The sequence below is a fragment of the Plectropomus leopardus genome, chromosome 11 (genome assembly GCF_008729295.1).
Source record: "Plectropomus leopardus isolate mb chromosome 11, YSFRI_Pleo_2.0, whole genome shotgun sequence".
Lineage (NCBI taxonomy): Eukaryota > Metazoa > Chordata > Actinopteri > Perciformes > Serranidae > Plectropomus > Plectropomus leopardus.
The window spans coordinates 34,191,982-34,208,656 of NC_056473.1; the positions used below are offsets into that span (position 1 = coordinate 34,191,982).

The 16,675-nt window shown below is 40.9% G+C and overlaps 1 protein-coding gene across 1 annotated transcript; it reads left to right on the forward strand.

Moving 5' to 3' along the window:
* The first annotated feature begins 300 nt into the window (after positions 1-300).
* On the forward strand, positions 301-14,746 carry iqub (IQ motif and ubiquitin domain containing). Its single transcript, XM_042496893.1, is given in 16 exon segments — positions 301-463; positions 1,319-1,450; positions 2,075-2,209; positions 2,994-3,161; positions 3,908-4,083; positions 12,030-12,143; positions 12,145-12,180; positions 12,443-12,490; positions 12,492-12,620; positions 12,717-12,770; positions 12,772-12,942; positions 13,473-13,590; positions 13,593-13,615; positions 13,618-13,647; positions 13,650-13,691; positions 14,549-14,746. Coding segments are annotated over 16 exon segments (1,737 nt in total).
* The last annotated feature ends 1,929 nt before the right edge of the window (positions 14,747-16,675 follow it).

Below are 16,675 nucleotides of genomic sequence, written 5' to 3' on the forward strand. Positions count from 1 at the left end.
CATGTGGAGAGACGTTCATAGTTACTATAGCAACGTGTAAACCCTGGCGTTGCCTGGCAACCAAGCTAACGTTGGAAGAGTGAAAGAGCTAGACGCGCTTCGCTTTAAAATCTCTCTACAAAGGAGAATAAAACCGAAAAAAATAAGTTAAAACGCCTGAGAGCAGACTTGTTTGTTCACAGTGACTCTGAGTTCAGCCGGATTTACAGCTCGTTTTGTTAACTTTTAATAGTTTTGAAGTGAGAAAGCCAACAAGCTCACCCAGAGTTAGCCGCGCAGCTAACGACAGTTAAATCTGACATGTCGGAGCAAAGAGGAAAGAGGAGCGAGAAGATGAAGGGAGAAAACACGGAAACAAACCTCCGACCAGCTGGAGATACCGAGGAGCAGCCGCCAGAGGACGACAGAGAGCGGAGCAATGGAGAGGAGGCGCAGGCTGACAGCTCCACCTCAGGTGAGTCCAGTCTGACCAGCTGAGTCCAGTCTGACCAGGTGAGTCCAGTTTGACCGCAGGTAAGACCAGTCTGACGGGTGAACAGTCTGACCAGTCCAGTTAGACCACAGGTGAGTCCAGTTTGACCAGGTGAGTTCAGTCTGACCAAATGAGTCCAATGAGTCCAGTTAGACCACAGGTGAGTCCAGTTTGACCAGGTGAGTCAGTCTGACCAAAAATGAGTCCAGTTAAACCACAGGTGAGTCCAGTTTGACCACAGGTGAGTCCAGTTTGACCAGGTGAGTCCAGTCTGACCAGGTAAGTCCAGTAAATTTGTTAGTTTCACAAATTATTTTTTTTTTTTTATCAAAACATAACAGGAGTTTTTAAAATACAGTGTTTTGTAATAAATTCTCTAACAATTCCATTGTTCTTTAAAGCATATTTATATTATATTATATTTATTTATTTTTTCATCATTCTTGCTAATTTTTATTTATTTTTTTTTTTTTTTTTTTTTACATTTACTGTGACTTTTTCGGTACATTTTTCTTCGTTAAATTTAAAAAGAAAAGTTCGACTTCTCCAGACTCACTAGAGGTCATTGACAGTGTTTTAAATAAACCTTCAAATACTTGTAAATATTTAAATGATACAGTTGTCAGTTTTCTGATTTAATACCATGTTCTAATTTAAATAAATAAACAGACAAAAGAAAAATCACAAAATGACAAAATCTATAACAGAAAACAAATGCAACTTCTTTAAACTTCATGAGTATTGCAGACATCCTAGATAGTTTGGTAAATGTATTTATTGACATTGACTCACCAAAATGGCTATCTACATCTAGTGTTTGACACAAATATTTTTCTTGACTTTCAGATCACTTTGTGGACTGTGAAGATGTGCCGGAGGCCACGGAGGAAGCTGAATCTCAGACTGATCTGCCCCACGATGCCGAGCAGCCCAGAGAGCCTCAGAGAAGAGAAACTGTTGGAAACTCTACGGCAACAGGTAAGACTAAAACCTGAAAAAACCAAATTCAGTCAAAATCAAAGACTAGCAATCGACGGTGTAGTTCTCACACAACAACCGAAGCAGGTACATATTAAACACTACGCTGACAAATATACGTGACACAAAGACCACAAATCACAAAATTATCTGTGGAAGGTGAGAAAAATTGACCTCAAAATCTTTTTAGATGTTTTTAAAAAAAAAATAGGGAAAAAATGTCCAGAAAACAGTTTTTATAATTCTTATAAATACTCATGTTAAATATCTGTATATGTGTTTTTAGCACTTTCTTTGGCTTGTTTTCTTGTTCATTTTTTGACAGTCTACAGATCATTTTCTTATGAATGTATTATTTTCTTGATAATGTTTTTTGCTAATTTTCAGGTAATTTTCTTGTAATTTACTATTCATTTCTTGCTTTTTTTAGCTTTGCCAATAATTTGCCAATAATTTTCTTGCATCTAACCACTACTTTCTTGCTTTTTTTCCTTATTTTTTTGCAGGTGATTTTCTTGTAACTTAGTACTACTTTCTTGCTTTTTCTTTTTTTTGTTGTTATATTTGCAGGTCATTTTGCTGCCCTCTTGCTGTTACAGAACGTCTCTGTGCTGTATGTTGTAGTGAAGGTGGTGCTGGTGCCGGAGGGTCATGTGATGACCGTTGCCTTCGCCATCGGTCTCAGGATTCAGGAGCTGAAGCTTCACCTCGCCGCGGAGCTCAGAGTCCCTGCTGAGGTGCTGCAGATCTCTCTGGATGGTACGTTTGTTTTTCTCTCCCAGCAGATGTGCGTTTTTATTTGTTTTTTTTTAGTTTTAGATTTGTGAGAGTGATGACTAAATTGTGGCAACAGTCTGACACCTGTCAGTGCAAACAAACACCATTTTTTATCTTAATAGAGCATTTACTTTGGGTGTTGCCACCCAGACAAATGTCACACCAGTGCTTCCTAAAATTGTTTCTGAAATGCGTAAAATATTACCTGTAAACACAGCGTGGCAGGGGACCGATGAGGGGAATCAGCTTTGGTCTTAGGACAGCAGTCTGGATAAACACATGAAGCATGTGGATAAATGAGCTAGTTTCAGACCAAAAGTGAAAGTTTTGGTCTCTAAAATAATTATTGTGGAACAAAATAGATCACATTTTGGCTCAAAACAGTCACCTAAAGTTGCTATGAGTAAATTACACAGAAAAATGCAAAGTATTCACATTTAAAGTCTTTACAAATCTGCAAAAATTAACTACAATAAGGTGGGGAAAAAAGTGGATATATTAATATCTGTATTGGTTATCGGCCAAATGAGTCGTTCTATTGTTGCATATCGGATATCGGCAAAAATACAACACGGTGCATGCCTAATTCAGTATATTTGTTAGATATTTTGATGTGTTACACTGAATGCATGTCCGGTTTGGACACCTAGCCCAAACACTTTAGAACCTGCTGCATTAGACTCGCAGAGAATATTATTTTTGTCTTACTGTGGAAATAAATGCTGTTTCAGTTCTCTGCATGATTCGGTGCGCTGCCGTTTTTCAGGCAGACTGGTGGAGGAGCAGCAGAGCCTGATGGAGCTCGGCGTCCGGCCTCACGGCTCCACCCGCATGGAGATGAGCTCCACCGACCCGACCAGCCACCCGCTCCGCCCACTACGACCCCCCGAGCAGGACAACATGCCGGACGTCATCACCGTCCGAGTCCAAACAGGTCTGTGACTGTCACACTGTGTGTGTGTGTGTGTGTGTGTGTGTGTGTGTGTGTGTGTGTGTGTGTGTGTGTGTGTGTTGTGTGTTGAGTGTGGAGGAAGCTGTTTGCCAACATGGTCATAACTTGATAAAGTGACGTTTCATCTGTTTGTCCGTCAGAAATCATGAAATGCAGCCTTAAAGGAATTACTGTGGAGATTTTGTTGTCACTTTACCATCTTATTATTTGCCGAGTAAATTTTTAAGGAAAAAAAAAAAAGATGAGTTCAATATGAAGGCTCAAATATTTTACAGTGATATATAAAAATAGGAAATAGAATTAATAATTGAGAAATTTACTTATTTTGCTTAATTAACATATATTTATGAATGTATCGGTTAAATGTTTAATTTAAATAATTGTCAGTTCAGACTCTGTGGGACAAAATGACAGAAAAAGACACTGAGAAACTTGAATATACGTAGATAGATAGATAGATAGATAGATAGATAGATAGATAGATAGATAATTGTGAATCATCGCATACTGTATATTTGATATTAATATTAATAATAATATATATTATATATTTATAATATTAATAATTATTAATATCATTACAAATATTGCGTTTTTTTGTCTCCTTGTTTGAAAAATCCCATCACTTTTCATGCAGGATTGTTAGACCACATCTTGACCACAGAAACACTTTTTACTGCCGTGCTGACAGACTTGAGCCCCGTGATACGTCTCTCTGTGTCCTCCAGATGAGGACATGTTCCAGCAGGTGGTGGTGGAGATCGAGCGTCCCCCCCAGCAGAAGGCCTTCCTGGGCGGCTACAGACATCGACTGACGGGGGTGGAGTACCACAACGCCGCCGTCCAGACCCTGCCCAAGAGGAGACCTGAGAGACGAGTGGCGGTCTTCAGCCGGGACACACAGGTAGAGGACAGAGCCTCAAAACCAAAAACACCCCACTGTGGTCTTCAGGAGATGATACACGTATTTTCAGACAGAATTAGATAATAATAATGACGCTATGATTTAAAGCTCACTGACACACATGAAACTGTGTGTGTGTGTGTGTGTGTGTGCAGTGTGTTTGTGTGGTGCATTTAAAGGTCACTCATTACTGCAGTACAGCGTTCTCATTCATGCATGAGACAACATGACTTCATGTGCGAAATTTAAACAGTCTAATTACAGAGCGAGAGGGAATAAATGAGCTCCTTGAACCAGAAGACAGAAGAACGAACGGTCACAGTAACTCCTCTCTGGTCAACGTTACTTTTTTAATTAGTTTGATTCTGACAGTCTCGTGCATTAATTCATCTATATTAAGAAGAAAATCCATTATATAGAATAATTTTTAGTTCCGAAATCACGTAGTAATACCATGCTGGGGGGTTAATTTACCCTGTAACTTTTAATCAGCATATTATTTATAATCACGTCGGATCTTTTTCCAAATCATCCGTCACTGTTCAGACTGATTTCTTCACTTCCACACTTTTATGTCTATAAAAATCCATCGCAGTGATCATCCATCTTTATCTTTTACATTTTGTCAGATGGAATAAATGTGAGGAACTTTTGCTGCTGCTTGAACACAAACAAACTAAACTTTAGACGACAGAGAGCGAAAGCTTCCCCAGAAACTGGCAGAATAATTTTCACTGCAGACAGACAAACAAAACAAAGTTTTGACTGTGTAACAAAGGAAAGTAAAACGAGGTTAAAAGTGCCCTCAAGAAACAAAAACGTTGCATTTCTTCATGAATTTTTTTTTAAAGACGAATCGTGATCATGTTGGCTTCTCTGGGAGAATCTGCAGGAGCATTTAGGAGTCTGTAGTTTTTCACTGCTTTAAAATTGTGTTTTTAAATAGAGAGGTGTCGCTAATATTTGGTGCGCCCCATTTATAATGTATATAATGTTCAGTGTTTCTAGAAAGTCAAATAATTTGCAGTCCTGAGCTCCACCAGAACAGTTTTTATTTTCAGCCTGTCGGATCATTTCTATTGTGTTTTTTTTTTTCTTCCTCAAAGACACTGTGTTTTGTTTATTTTATTTCATTTTTTTGTCAGGCTACCACGTACGTTAATACTTTTTTAAAACAAAAAATCATTAAATTAAAAGCAAACTGATTTTTTAAATTGAATTAGTTTAGTGGAAATCTTGGGAGGAGTGTGATATGTTATGCGGAAAGCAACAATTTTGAAATCTCAAGAAATCCCTCAGCCTCAGAGAGGTGCTGTGTGTGTGTGTGTGTGTGTGTGTGTGTGTGTGTGTGTGTGTGTGTGTGTGTGTGTGTGTGTGTGTGTGTGTGCGCGCGCCCTCATAAGATGGAGGGAGTGTATGAGTCACTCACCTTCACCCTCTGCCAAACACTCACTCTCTAATGAAGGTGGTTGGCTCATTACAGATGTACATACATGAAGACACACACCGCTGCCAGTAATGAGACTCTGTGAGTGTGTGTGTGTGTGTGTGTGTGTGTGTGTGTGTGTGTGTGTGTGTGTGTAAACAGTGAAGATTGTTGACACATCACAGGGTCGCAGCCGTGTTGGCCTCGTTATTCTGTCTTTATTCGCAGCTCATGTCATCCATGTGAGGTTATGACAGGAATTCTTTTGTCTTTTAATTTGTGAATCAGGTCACAGTTACACTTTTTTTCTTTTATTTCTTAAAGTGTAAAAAACAAGAAAAGGCTGAAACATGAAAGAAGGAGAAAAGATGAAAAATGTCTTTAATGGTGGCGACATGTACAGTTTGTTTTTTTTGTTTTTAATGAGCCGTCACAGCACACTGACCTCTGACCCTTGACTTTGTTACTGTTCAGTGTAAAGTGGCCGGATGTTCCTGAGCTTTGGGTTATTTTTTTGTGAAATTCGATTTATCGCAGACAAATAAGAGAGGCTTGTAATTAATTCCACCTTCTATTAATATTTTATTGTATATTATGGTCATTACTTCTTATAATCTGTTTTTACTTTTGTTTTTTAATGTTTATTTTATTTTTTTATATATGTCCCCCCCCCCCCCCCCCCCCCCCCCCCCCCCCCTTTTTTGGGCTCCCCTGTCGAGTCTGCCTTGTTTTCCGTCTTTATAAATCTTGTTACCTGAATCTTAATAGATCTGTTTGCATGAATCAGATTTTTGCAGATGTTGAAAGGAAGCGAGAGCTGATGGCGTTGATGAAAGGTCAAACTCTCTGTGGCCGGATGTTTCTCACCCTGATGCTCGCTCGCTGACTCCTCTGCTCGGGTCGTTATGGACGCAGTCTGCGACCTTTGACTTTTTATCATATTTTTTTAAAATGAAACAGAATTTTTATCAGCTCAGTGGTTTTTTATTGATTTCACCAGGAAATGTTTACGTCCATCACAGCGTTAAAATGATCACTCAGCTGACGCTCTCCACGGGAGATTAACTCGTCTGTCGGCTCATCATGTCTGTCGTTTTGGGAGTCATTTATTCATTTATGCAGATGTGCTTTCTATAATAAGTTTTCCAGCTGAATGTAAAAATGGTGTGCGCCGTCTTTTTGGTTCCAGACTTTAAAAGGTCATCAATAAATTAAGGGTTCGAGGGCTGAGACTTTTTTCGGGTACTCGAGCATCATCAGTCTGCGTCACAAGCCTGGAAAATGTAAAACGTTATTCATCACCTCGTCTCGCCTGCAGTGAACCTCCATTAAACGGCGCGGAGCCTGTGACCTCAGCTGTGGCATGGAGGTGCTCGCCGCCGCCCCGCCTCCCTGTTTCCCTCCATTACGCTGCTCATTTATCCATATCAGCTGATCCCTCCGCAGGCACAATCCACGAAACTCATACCGAATACTTCCACAGTTCGAGCATCTGATGCAGGTTACCTGTGTGAGGTATGTGATTCTCAAGCATACGGAGAAACCTCATCCATCCCTCCACCTGAGGGAAGGATGGAGGGGATAGGAGATATTGTGTCACAAGACGAATTGAATTTGTTATTCGTCTGTTTATTCATTTATTTAAGACTATTTTGGGCCTTTATATAGGACACAGGACGTCGATTAAGGCATGATATGGGAGTAGAGGTTGGTGACATGCAGCTGCGAAGGGCCCGAGGAGGTCTGTATCAGAACTCAAGCTGATGGTGGCAGTGGATGCGTGGCTTTGTGCACCCAGGTTGTTATTGTTTTAACATACTTTTTTATTTTTTCTTCTTGTGGTCTGTCAGACACAGTTGTGATGTAGTCTAAGGAGCTGCAAGTGTCCCGGCGATTGCAGCTCCCTGAGATAACCCGGAGACAGCGATCGACGCCTCGTAACGACACTGCAAAAAAGTAAGCGTATTGCGGGCTCCAGCCGCCGCGAATACGTTCAGGCTCGGCGGACGGTGGATGCTGCGATGACTGGTAGGCGCTGTAAAGCGGGGTGAGCGGGTGAAGAAGTGGCCGGATGGCGGGGTGGTGTTGGATTAAAATGGTTGGTGGGGGTGGGTGGTGTGAGTGAGGGGGTGTAGGAATGGGATGATTTCCATTTTCATGTATTGTGGTATGAGACATCTACTTCACATTATTATATAGTCCACCAGCAGAGGAACTTTTAGGAATGTATTCTTGGGGTTGTACGTCATTCAGGGTGGGGGTGGGGTCAGGGGTGTCTATGAGTGAAAGAGCTTTTGTAGGATTTTGATAAACATTTCGGGATTAGAGATGTTTTTTGATTTGAGAGGATCTTTTGTCAAAATAAGGGTATGTAGGTTTTTTGGGTATGTTGTCTCAGGCATGTATGTTGTTTTTTATTTTTACATAGCTTCAGGATGTTTAATGGATTTTCGGTAGTGTTGTTCTAGGACTTTGAGACGTTTTTTTAGATTCGTACGATCTATTTTGAAAATTGAGCACATTCCTCAGATTTAAGAAGCCTTACACAGGTTTCAGGATGTTTCATGACTGTATACATTAGTGGTCTTTAATATAGGGAGCCTCTGTCCAGTTATTAGTGTGTGAGGTGTAATTCAATCCAATCTGGAAATCCTTATAAATAAAAAGAAAAAGTAATATCTAATAATTTTTTATGCACTCTAGGCACCATATGTATACTAAAATAAATGTACAATTGCAACTCCCTGATATGTGAAAAAAGTTATTAATATTGTAATACTAAATAAATGATGGGGATCCACTTGACACCTCTTTTGGGGCCAGATTATATGACATTAGAGCAATAATATTTATGTATCACTTGACCCTACCAGCAGAGATTTAGCTTAGGAGTTCAGCCTGCTTCGTGATTTTACGTCTATAGTCGCCGACAAGAATGCATTACAGCATGGATATGCTCAGGATGGTACAGAACTTTCTCTTATGTGTTTTTTTGTCTACATTTCTGGGACTTTTCTCGATGTTCTTTGTTATAGATATATAAACAGCTAGATATTCTTCTAGATATCAAGGTTATTAGGATCTCTTGGGACGTTCGATGCTTCTGTATTGAAGGATACCCACAAGCGCACTACATGATTTATGCAGGCAGTTCTGATCTGTGAGAGATTTTAGGATACACACTGGGACTTTGACTCTCGCACTTTTTAGGTCTTCGTACATAGAGCATTTTGAAGCAATATTGAAGCTCATTTCTCAGCTTTTTAAGTGACCTTACTCGTGTCCCAGCGATGAATTCATGGATATGGGTCAGTAGGGTACATTTGGGTGCTTACACTGTGGGCCTCTGTCAGGATGGTGTGGAGGAATTTCTCAACTGGCGACCTTTTTGACGGTCGAACAGGAAGCTTTATTTCGACTGTTCTGCTTATGCACTCTCGGAGCGTCGCTACGTAGTACATGAGAAAGTTAGCAAAATCAACTCAGATTCTTAGAGAATCAACTTTAATTGTTGACAATTGTACACATCAATGAAATGATTGGCGTGGTCACAAAGCTTGACACATGTCATCACTGCGAGCGCGCCAGCATTTGACAAATGTGGAGCAATAAGTTTAGCTACCTCACATGACCTACCAGCTATTTAGCTTGACATTCTACTGCAGTCTAAGGCTGCTCCTACAGGGCACGAGCGACATACATTTACAAGTGGCGACGCTCGAATCATACTAGCGTGAAACTCCCTCTTTACGTTATCTATTGTTATAGTCCTATCACACCAGTCTCAATCAACTTGTCAGCAGTGAGTATGTACATGGTTCATAAATATGCTAGTTGACTGTACACACACATTGCTCGAGCAACATCGTAGAGGATACATAATTTTACCTGGATTTGGCTGCCTCTGAGTTTTTGTTGGTTATTATTGGAGAGTTCAAGTGGGGTACGACACTGATGAAATGCATCGCAGAGAGAGATGCTCGGGGCAGCTGCTGCATCAAGTCCAGAAGGAAGTCTGATTTGATCAGAAGTGGATAGAGTGCATTGTTAGAAGGCTGCGGGGGCATTAGTCAAATCCTTCAGGCGCACAACTGCATCCTGGTACATGTAGTCACTAGCGGCAGGAGCCTCACATGTAGGGGGCTTTAAGCTGTTATTTATGTTGTTGCATTATTTATAACCACAATCTACTGTAAGTAGGACGTTACAGACTATGTGATGTACAGGTAATATTCAACTTTAATGTAGAGCTGGTTTAGTCCTGCTCGCTTCATACAGTGGTTCGGTGACTGTTGTTGGATAGTGTAGGATAATTTTACTGATTGGGCACGGACTGACTTAAGTTCACTGGGGATGCGGAGACCTGCCAGTTGACCTGAGGAGTAGATTGGGCTGTACTAGGGCAGAAATTTCACCTCGACATGTGGAAAGTCTTCATCTCATGGAGCATAAGATTATAATAGACGTGACGAGAGGAGACGCCCCCCGTTAATAGATAGAATACAGTGGACCCCTGGTACAGAGAGGTAATAAACATGTTTTGTTTGCCAAATGCTCGGAAGCTCACGACTCTATGGTGAGATCAAAATAGTGTGTCGTAGAGACACCGTTACAGGGATCTGTTTGGTAGGTACGTCGGGGAATGATTGGCCCAGTCACGGCGGTCGAGTGACCGGCTGAAGGTCTATCGGACATGAAGGAGGCTGGTGGAGCATGCGGTGTCAGACACAAGTATTAAGGACGGCCCAGATTTTCAGGAGGAGGAGTGTGTACGATACCGCCGACACAGCTTATCAGGAAGCAGCTGTATGGAGGAGGACTTCTACCTGAGTGTTACATCATAGCTTTAGATGTGATGGTATGAGTCACAACTGTAGAGAGGGTCTCCACAATAATGCTACTCAGTAGGCGTCGTCTGAGCAGTTTTTATTGCGATAATTGTGGATGGCCTTTAAGACATCGGAGGTTGAGGAGGAATCGAGTCACGAAACGTTCTGTGGAGCTGAGAGTCCCCACTGGCAGCCTCTGCTTGCATGCTGAAGAAGTGATGCCGAGAGATCGCGGCAATAGCGAACCGACCATAGCATCGGAGTCCAGAGGGCGAGTTTGGTTTACTACGACAAAACCGTTCTAGAATTTTCCTGGTACAGGTAAGAGGTCACTGTTCCTCACTCCACACCAATAACGTTTTTTATGTTCAGTTAGATGTCGGCTTTAAAAACGATCTCCATGTTGTCGTGAGGGCTTCAGTAAAAAAACTATTTTCACTGAAAACTCTGTTCAGTTAGAGGAAACACTCAAAGACAAAAAAAGAGCTAATCTTTTCTTTGCCATTCGCAGGACACAGCACAAAAAGAGTTAACAGCCCGTCCGTAATCAGGATGATCTTTTAATTATGCCTTTGAGTTCAGTGTTCAATACAGAGGATCGCAGTTATTTTAAAGTTTAGATACTTTAGAAAAGAACAGGAGCATAAAAATATTTTACTATGTTAAAGCAGGGATACTTTGCTCAGGGGAACCACTTTTGCAAAATGTCAGGAGGCAGCCAGGGGACATGTCGCAGCAGTACCCCATACATGTTTCTAGCGGGTAATTTAAGAACATTTTTTTAGATTTTTAGGACGTTTTAGATTTAATGTCTTAAAGGACATTTCTGGGATTTTAAGACATTTTTCAGAATTAGGAATTTATAAGTTTACTCGACCCCCCTGTTTCTGTTTCAGGGGCCACTTTGCAAAATGAGTGAGTTTTTTTGTCATTTATGTAGTGACATTTCAAGGATTTTAGGGTATTTCTCAGAGTATTAAGACATGTTTTAGGGTTTTAGAAGTTTTTGGGATTGGGACACAATTCCATTATTTTGGGGACATTAGGGTCAGGGTCCTCCACTGGCACTTTTTTGATAAACAAGCTCTATTTTGATGCTCTCTGGTACCTCAAAGTGTAGGTTAAAATTACGCTCATAGTAAACCATTCCCATTGATGCGTTTTGAATCACTTTATTTTAATTGTGAATTTGAAAATGGTTGGTGGGGCCGAACCCAGTCAGACCCTGTTGGGGGCAAATTTTGCTGTGAGCTGAAAGAACTGAGTAACGCTGTAGACAGGGAGGATGCTCGACAAGAGTATTTTTAGTGTATTAGTATTATTAGTGAGGACTGAAGCAGGTTAGTATGATCGCAGAAGTATTGGTTTAGTAGTTGTGCATTTCTACATGCGTCTACAAGTTGTTATGAGTAGTAAGTACTAGGTAGCAGTGGTATGGAGTAGCAGTAGTTTATTGTGTTTGTTGTGGTAACGCGACCAGTTTCAGTCGCAGGAGTAATTTTAGCGGCATCAGATAAAAATCCCCTATCTCTTGATGAATAGTTGATAAATAACTCGGTTATTAGCAGCAGTAGTAGTTATATTTCAGGCGAACAGCAGGTCACAACAGCAGCAGTATCGTTAGCAGCAGCAAATAACAGTGTGTTTGTGATTTTTCAGTCCGCCGCTCCTCATTCGGTGGTTCGCGTCAGGGCGGTCGACCGTTTGATGAATGGACAACGAAGCACACCATCAGAGCCAGAGAGCTGCGAGATCTGTACGAGCACGTTCAACCTGTTTCACATGTCGGCCGCGAGCAGATGATGCAACGTCCTCACGACGCTCAGTTTACACACTGTCAAGGTACCACACACACACACACACACATTTTTAAAAAAAAACAGCTCCGTGTGTGTGAGTGTGTGTGATTCTGTGTGTGTTTGTGTGTGTGTGTTGTGTGTGTATTAACATATTAACAACTTAGAAAAACAAAGCAAAGACAAAAATATAACACCAATCATGGTTGAGAGTCCCTCCAAAATAAAAAGTCTAGAGGAGCACAAGTATTAATACTAACAGATATCGTTTTTTTGTGAGCATATCTGTTTTTATCGTTTATTGACAGAGCATGAACTGTCCTCTGACCCGGGACATCGTGGATTTGGTTGACAGGTGAGGTGGACTTGAATGGATCGTGGGATTAAGGCGCCAGTCTGGTGGGTCTGAGTAAGAGGATCTCCACTCTGTTCCTGCAGTTCATCAAAACACCAGCGTTTAACCCTCAGGTGGCCAAGGTGCTGAAGGTGAGCAAAGAGCCCGGCTAAGTTCGCAAACCTTAGACTCCTGGAGATAAATTATATAGACGAATATCTCCGATTATCCTCTAAAATGTATCCCAGGTTCCTCAGAATCCGTCTGAGCTGAAGGCAACATGTTCCTCTGCCGGGGGCTGTAAATCGCTACCTGCAGTCAGACAACTTCAGCTTGTCCGCCGTCGGCCCTCGAAGGCCTATCGGCCGCTGCCGGGACTGCGCGGACTCGACAACATAGCCAGAACTCTGGGACGACCTCTCGTGCTACAAAACCATCCTGATGAGGCTGCGGGCCGACGAGCAGCAGCTCAGCGTGAAAAACCAGATTCCCATCTGCTGCAGGTGACCCCGCTTTCACTTCACACACTTCATTAGATTCTTCTGTACGATTGTTGCTTTTCCTGTGCAGTTTTTTTTTTTTTTTTATTTTGTTTTTGTACTGCAGGTACCCACTCCCCGACGGAATTATACCTATAATACAAGTTTACTCTGAATTTCATTTTGCATCCTCTAGGTCAAGATGGTTACATACAGATACAAATATGACACTTTCACAACATGCAAAAAACATATTTGTCATGACAATTACACAAATCTCAATCACAAATCTGCCCCCTATAAGGTCCCAAAAAAAGTGCCCGTGGAGGATCACCCCCACCCTCAACAGAGGTCCTAGCTATGACCCGAATGTCCCTAAAATTCTAGAAACATCCTATAACTCCAACAATTTTGTCTAAAATCTGAGAAACATCCTAAAATTCCTAGAAACTTGTCCTAAAATCCTGTCTGCGCAGTCTGAGCATGCTCTGGTGAGTTTCTTGAAAGGAGTGTCCACAGGGTGAGACCAATTCTGTGCGTCCTCAGGCGAAGGACATGCAGCACCTGGTGAAGGAGGTCTGGGCGTTCCTGCTCGGCCCTCAGCGCCAGCAGCGACCTCTATACAACCTGGTGATTGTCCGCTGGAGCGTCAAAGGGACTGGACCCCCTGTGGAACTGCATCCTGCTGTCCAAAGAGGAGTAACCTCAGCTCACCTGGAGGTGGAGGGTGACTGTCACCACAAGGTCTGTCCCTGGTGAACATTTTACACTCACAGCACATATAAAATATGACATCTGATGAAGTGTTACTAGGTTTGAATTATCGCTTGGATTAGTGATTCGAGGCACCAATTTTTTTGTTCAATTTCTGTTTTTTTTTTTAGAGTTTTAAAAACAGTTGAAACTGTTTTAGACCATTATCACATCAAATACCCTTTTTTTGTTGTTTTTTTCCTTTTAAACTGGAAAATATATCTAGAAGAGTAAAAAAATAAAAAAAAATATAAAATAAAATAACTTTCAACTTAAGATAAAATCTCTATATAGTATGAATATTACATATATGCATAAAATATATGTTTTTACATACACACACTCCTAAAAATAAAATAAAATGAAATAAAATGAAATAAAAAAAATGAAAATGAAATAAAATAAAAGAAAATAAAAGAAAAGAAATAGAAAAGAAAAGAAAAGAAAAGAAAAAGGTTCCAGGTTGAAAAATACCAAACCTACCCTTTAATTTGTTCATCAACAGAATAGAATCAACTAATTTTTGAGTTTTTTTTTAGTTTTGGCAACACAGTGACATCACTATAAAGAGTTTCAACGAGAAACACGAGCTGTCACGTAAAGATTTCTTTATGGTCCTGGCTTTGTGCACGGTGGCGTTTAAATGAGACGGGACCGAGCGTCACCAAACACTCTTATTTTTAACCTGTAAAAGAGGTCGTGAACTTCCTGTGCCGCTCTGGCTCTTTGTTTGATCGTCTTTCTGTTTGTCCAGTCAAACAGTAAGAAAAGCAGTTTGGGCTCCAGCTGCCACACACACTCAGTCTCCCCCTCTGTGTGTGTGTGTGTGTGTGTGTGTGTGTGTTCAGGCATACGAGGCAGCGCTCATTCGTGACATTGAACAGAAACACAGGCAGGCTCGGCGCCACTTCAGCCAGATCGCCACTGTGACCGAGTACCTGGACTCTCAGCGGTCCGCTGTCCTGGGCAACCACCTCGTTTCCAAGCCCATCACCATGGCGACAGGCCAGCACACCACTGACACCCCATATGACTCAGCTCGTTAAGAAACACTTTTTTTTTTCTGTCAGAGTGTCCTCCCTCGCTCACCTTTAATTTCGAAACATTTTCTCTTAAATCTTATAAAGTTGCTTTTTATGTAGTGAATTTATTTTGGTTTATTTTGATTCATTTTGGTTTGGTGGCTTTGAACGTCTGATTTAGTTGCCTTCGTTCGGGATCTGGCTTCTAGGATTGTAAGGTCGAGAAAATCCTTAATCCTTAATTAAAAAAATAAAAAACTGAAACCAGCAGTTTGACATTAAAAATCAATGGCTCTCCAACCGGGAACATGGAAACAGATTTCAGCCCGTTTTCAGTTTTGGGATCGTGTCTCCACTTATCACATGGGCTATACCAGCATCAAGTCGGCCATCGCTAGATGCTCTAACTTTTTTCTTGTCACTTTTTTTTCCATCTTTACCGGTGGAAGCCCGTTCCCACAAGGTGGTTATCTGGCAAATGCTGGAACTGCCAGATAGCCGGTCCGAGTCTGTTTTTCGGCTCTGCTTGGCTCGTCAGAGACCTGGGCGCCTGCAGATCTGTGCTCACCTTTTTTCCTATGATGACTTCCTCTTTTGGAACCTGAGTAATAAGGTATGATTTCTTTCAAAACATGGGAAGAAGGAGATATTTAACAAGAAACTGCCCAAAATTTAGCAAAAAAATTGCAAAAAGTTACAGGTAAATTACCCGAAAATACCAAAAAAAACCACTTGACTTTTGCTTACAGTTTGTATCCACCAGGAAATGTCACCCGTTAATCTCTCTGTGAATTGTAGATATGATGCAGTGCAGTTCCACGAGCTCAGCATGAATACTTCAAACAGTTTATCCTTAAAATAGCAAATATCTGAATAGTTGTGTCAGATCGTTGGAGTTCCCGTCTGAGTGCAGATTTGGGAAACGTCGGTGTGTGGTTGTTCAGAGAGGGACCACACACTTCAGAGACAGCTCAGGTGAAAAAAAAAACGTTTAAATCATCAGGAGTTTGAATATTAATCTGAATATCCTCTCGTACTGTAAGATTTTAACTGGAGGTTACTTGTAATGGAGTATTTTTACTTTGTTATATTAGGAATCGATTAAGATAAAAACTGTTAAAGTCGATAATTATTCTCTGGGAACGTTTGTGTGAAATATTTGACCAAATCCACATTTAAATCCTCAGTTTAAATCCATCTCTTTCCTTTTCTGGTGAGTTCTCCTGCACGCTGATAATCAGAGACATTTGCCAAGGGTCAAAGGTCAGGAATAGACTTTAACTCTTTCCTGGCCCTCTCAGGGCTTTAAGATAAGGAGTTAAAGTGTCACTCTGTGCTGTTTTTTCCTCTTGCAGTTTCTCTTTTTTCTGTGATGTCTGACGAGCGCTGAGACCCGTTAACAGACGTTGTAACAGCGCTGATGTGTGCAGATGCTTTCGCACGGTCACAGCTGGCGGTCAGGTAAGGTGCGTCTCTTTTCATTTTCACGAGAAAATTCATACATCTATCTGCTGACCTTTTCTGCGACACAATACTTTCGTCCTCACGCAGGTTCTGGGCAGAGAGAGATTTAGTCTGATTGGCAGATAAATCAGTAAATTATCCATTTAACACCTGGATCCACGTCAGTTTTCCTGTGCTGCATTCAGACGCCTTTCACATGCATTAAAAACAGAAAAAATTGGTGAGATTTCTTCTAAAAATATGGTGGAAGACAGTGAGCAACCCAGTAAAAAAATCAACAAATTGAAAATTGAAATTTAAGTTTCTTTTCATCAATTTGGCAACAAGAGTATGACCAAGTTTTTAAGTTATTTTTAAAAAATGCAGACACATTTTTAGAAAAAATTAAGAACGAAAGAAAAAAGAAATATGGGAAATGTCCAGAAACTATATTTATGAGTACTGGAATTATATATTCAGAGGATGTTACAGGATAAATAATGTATTTTC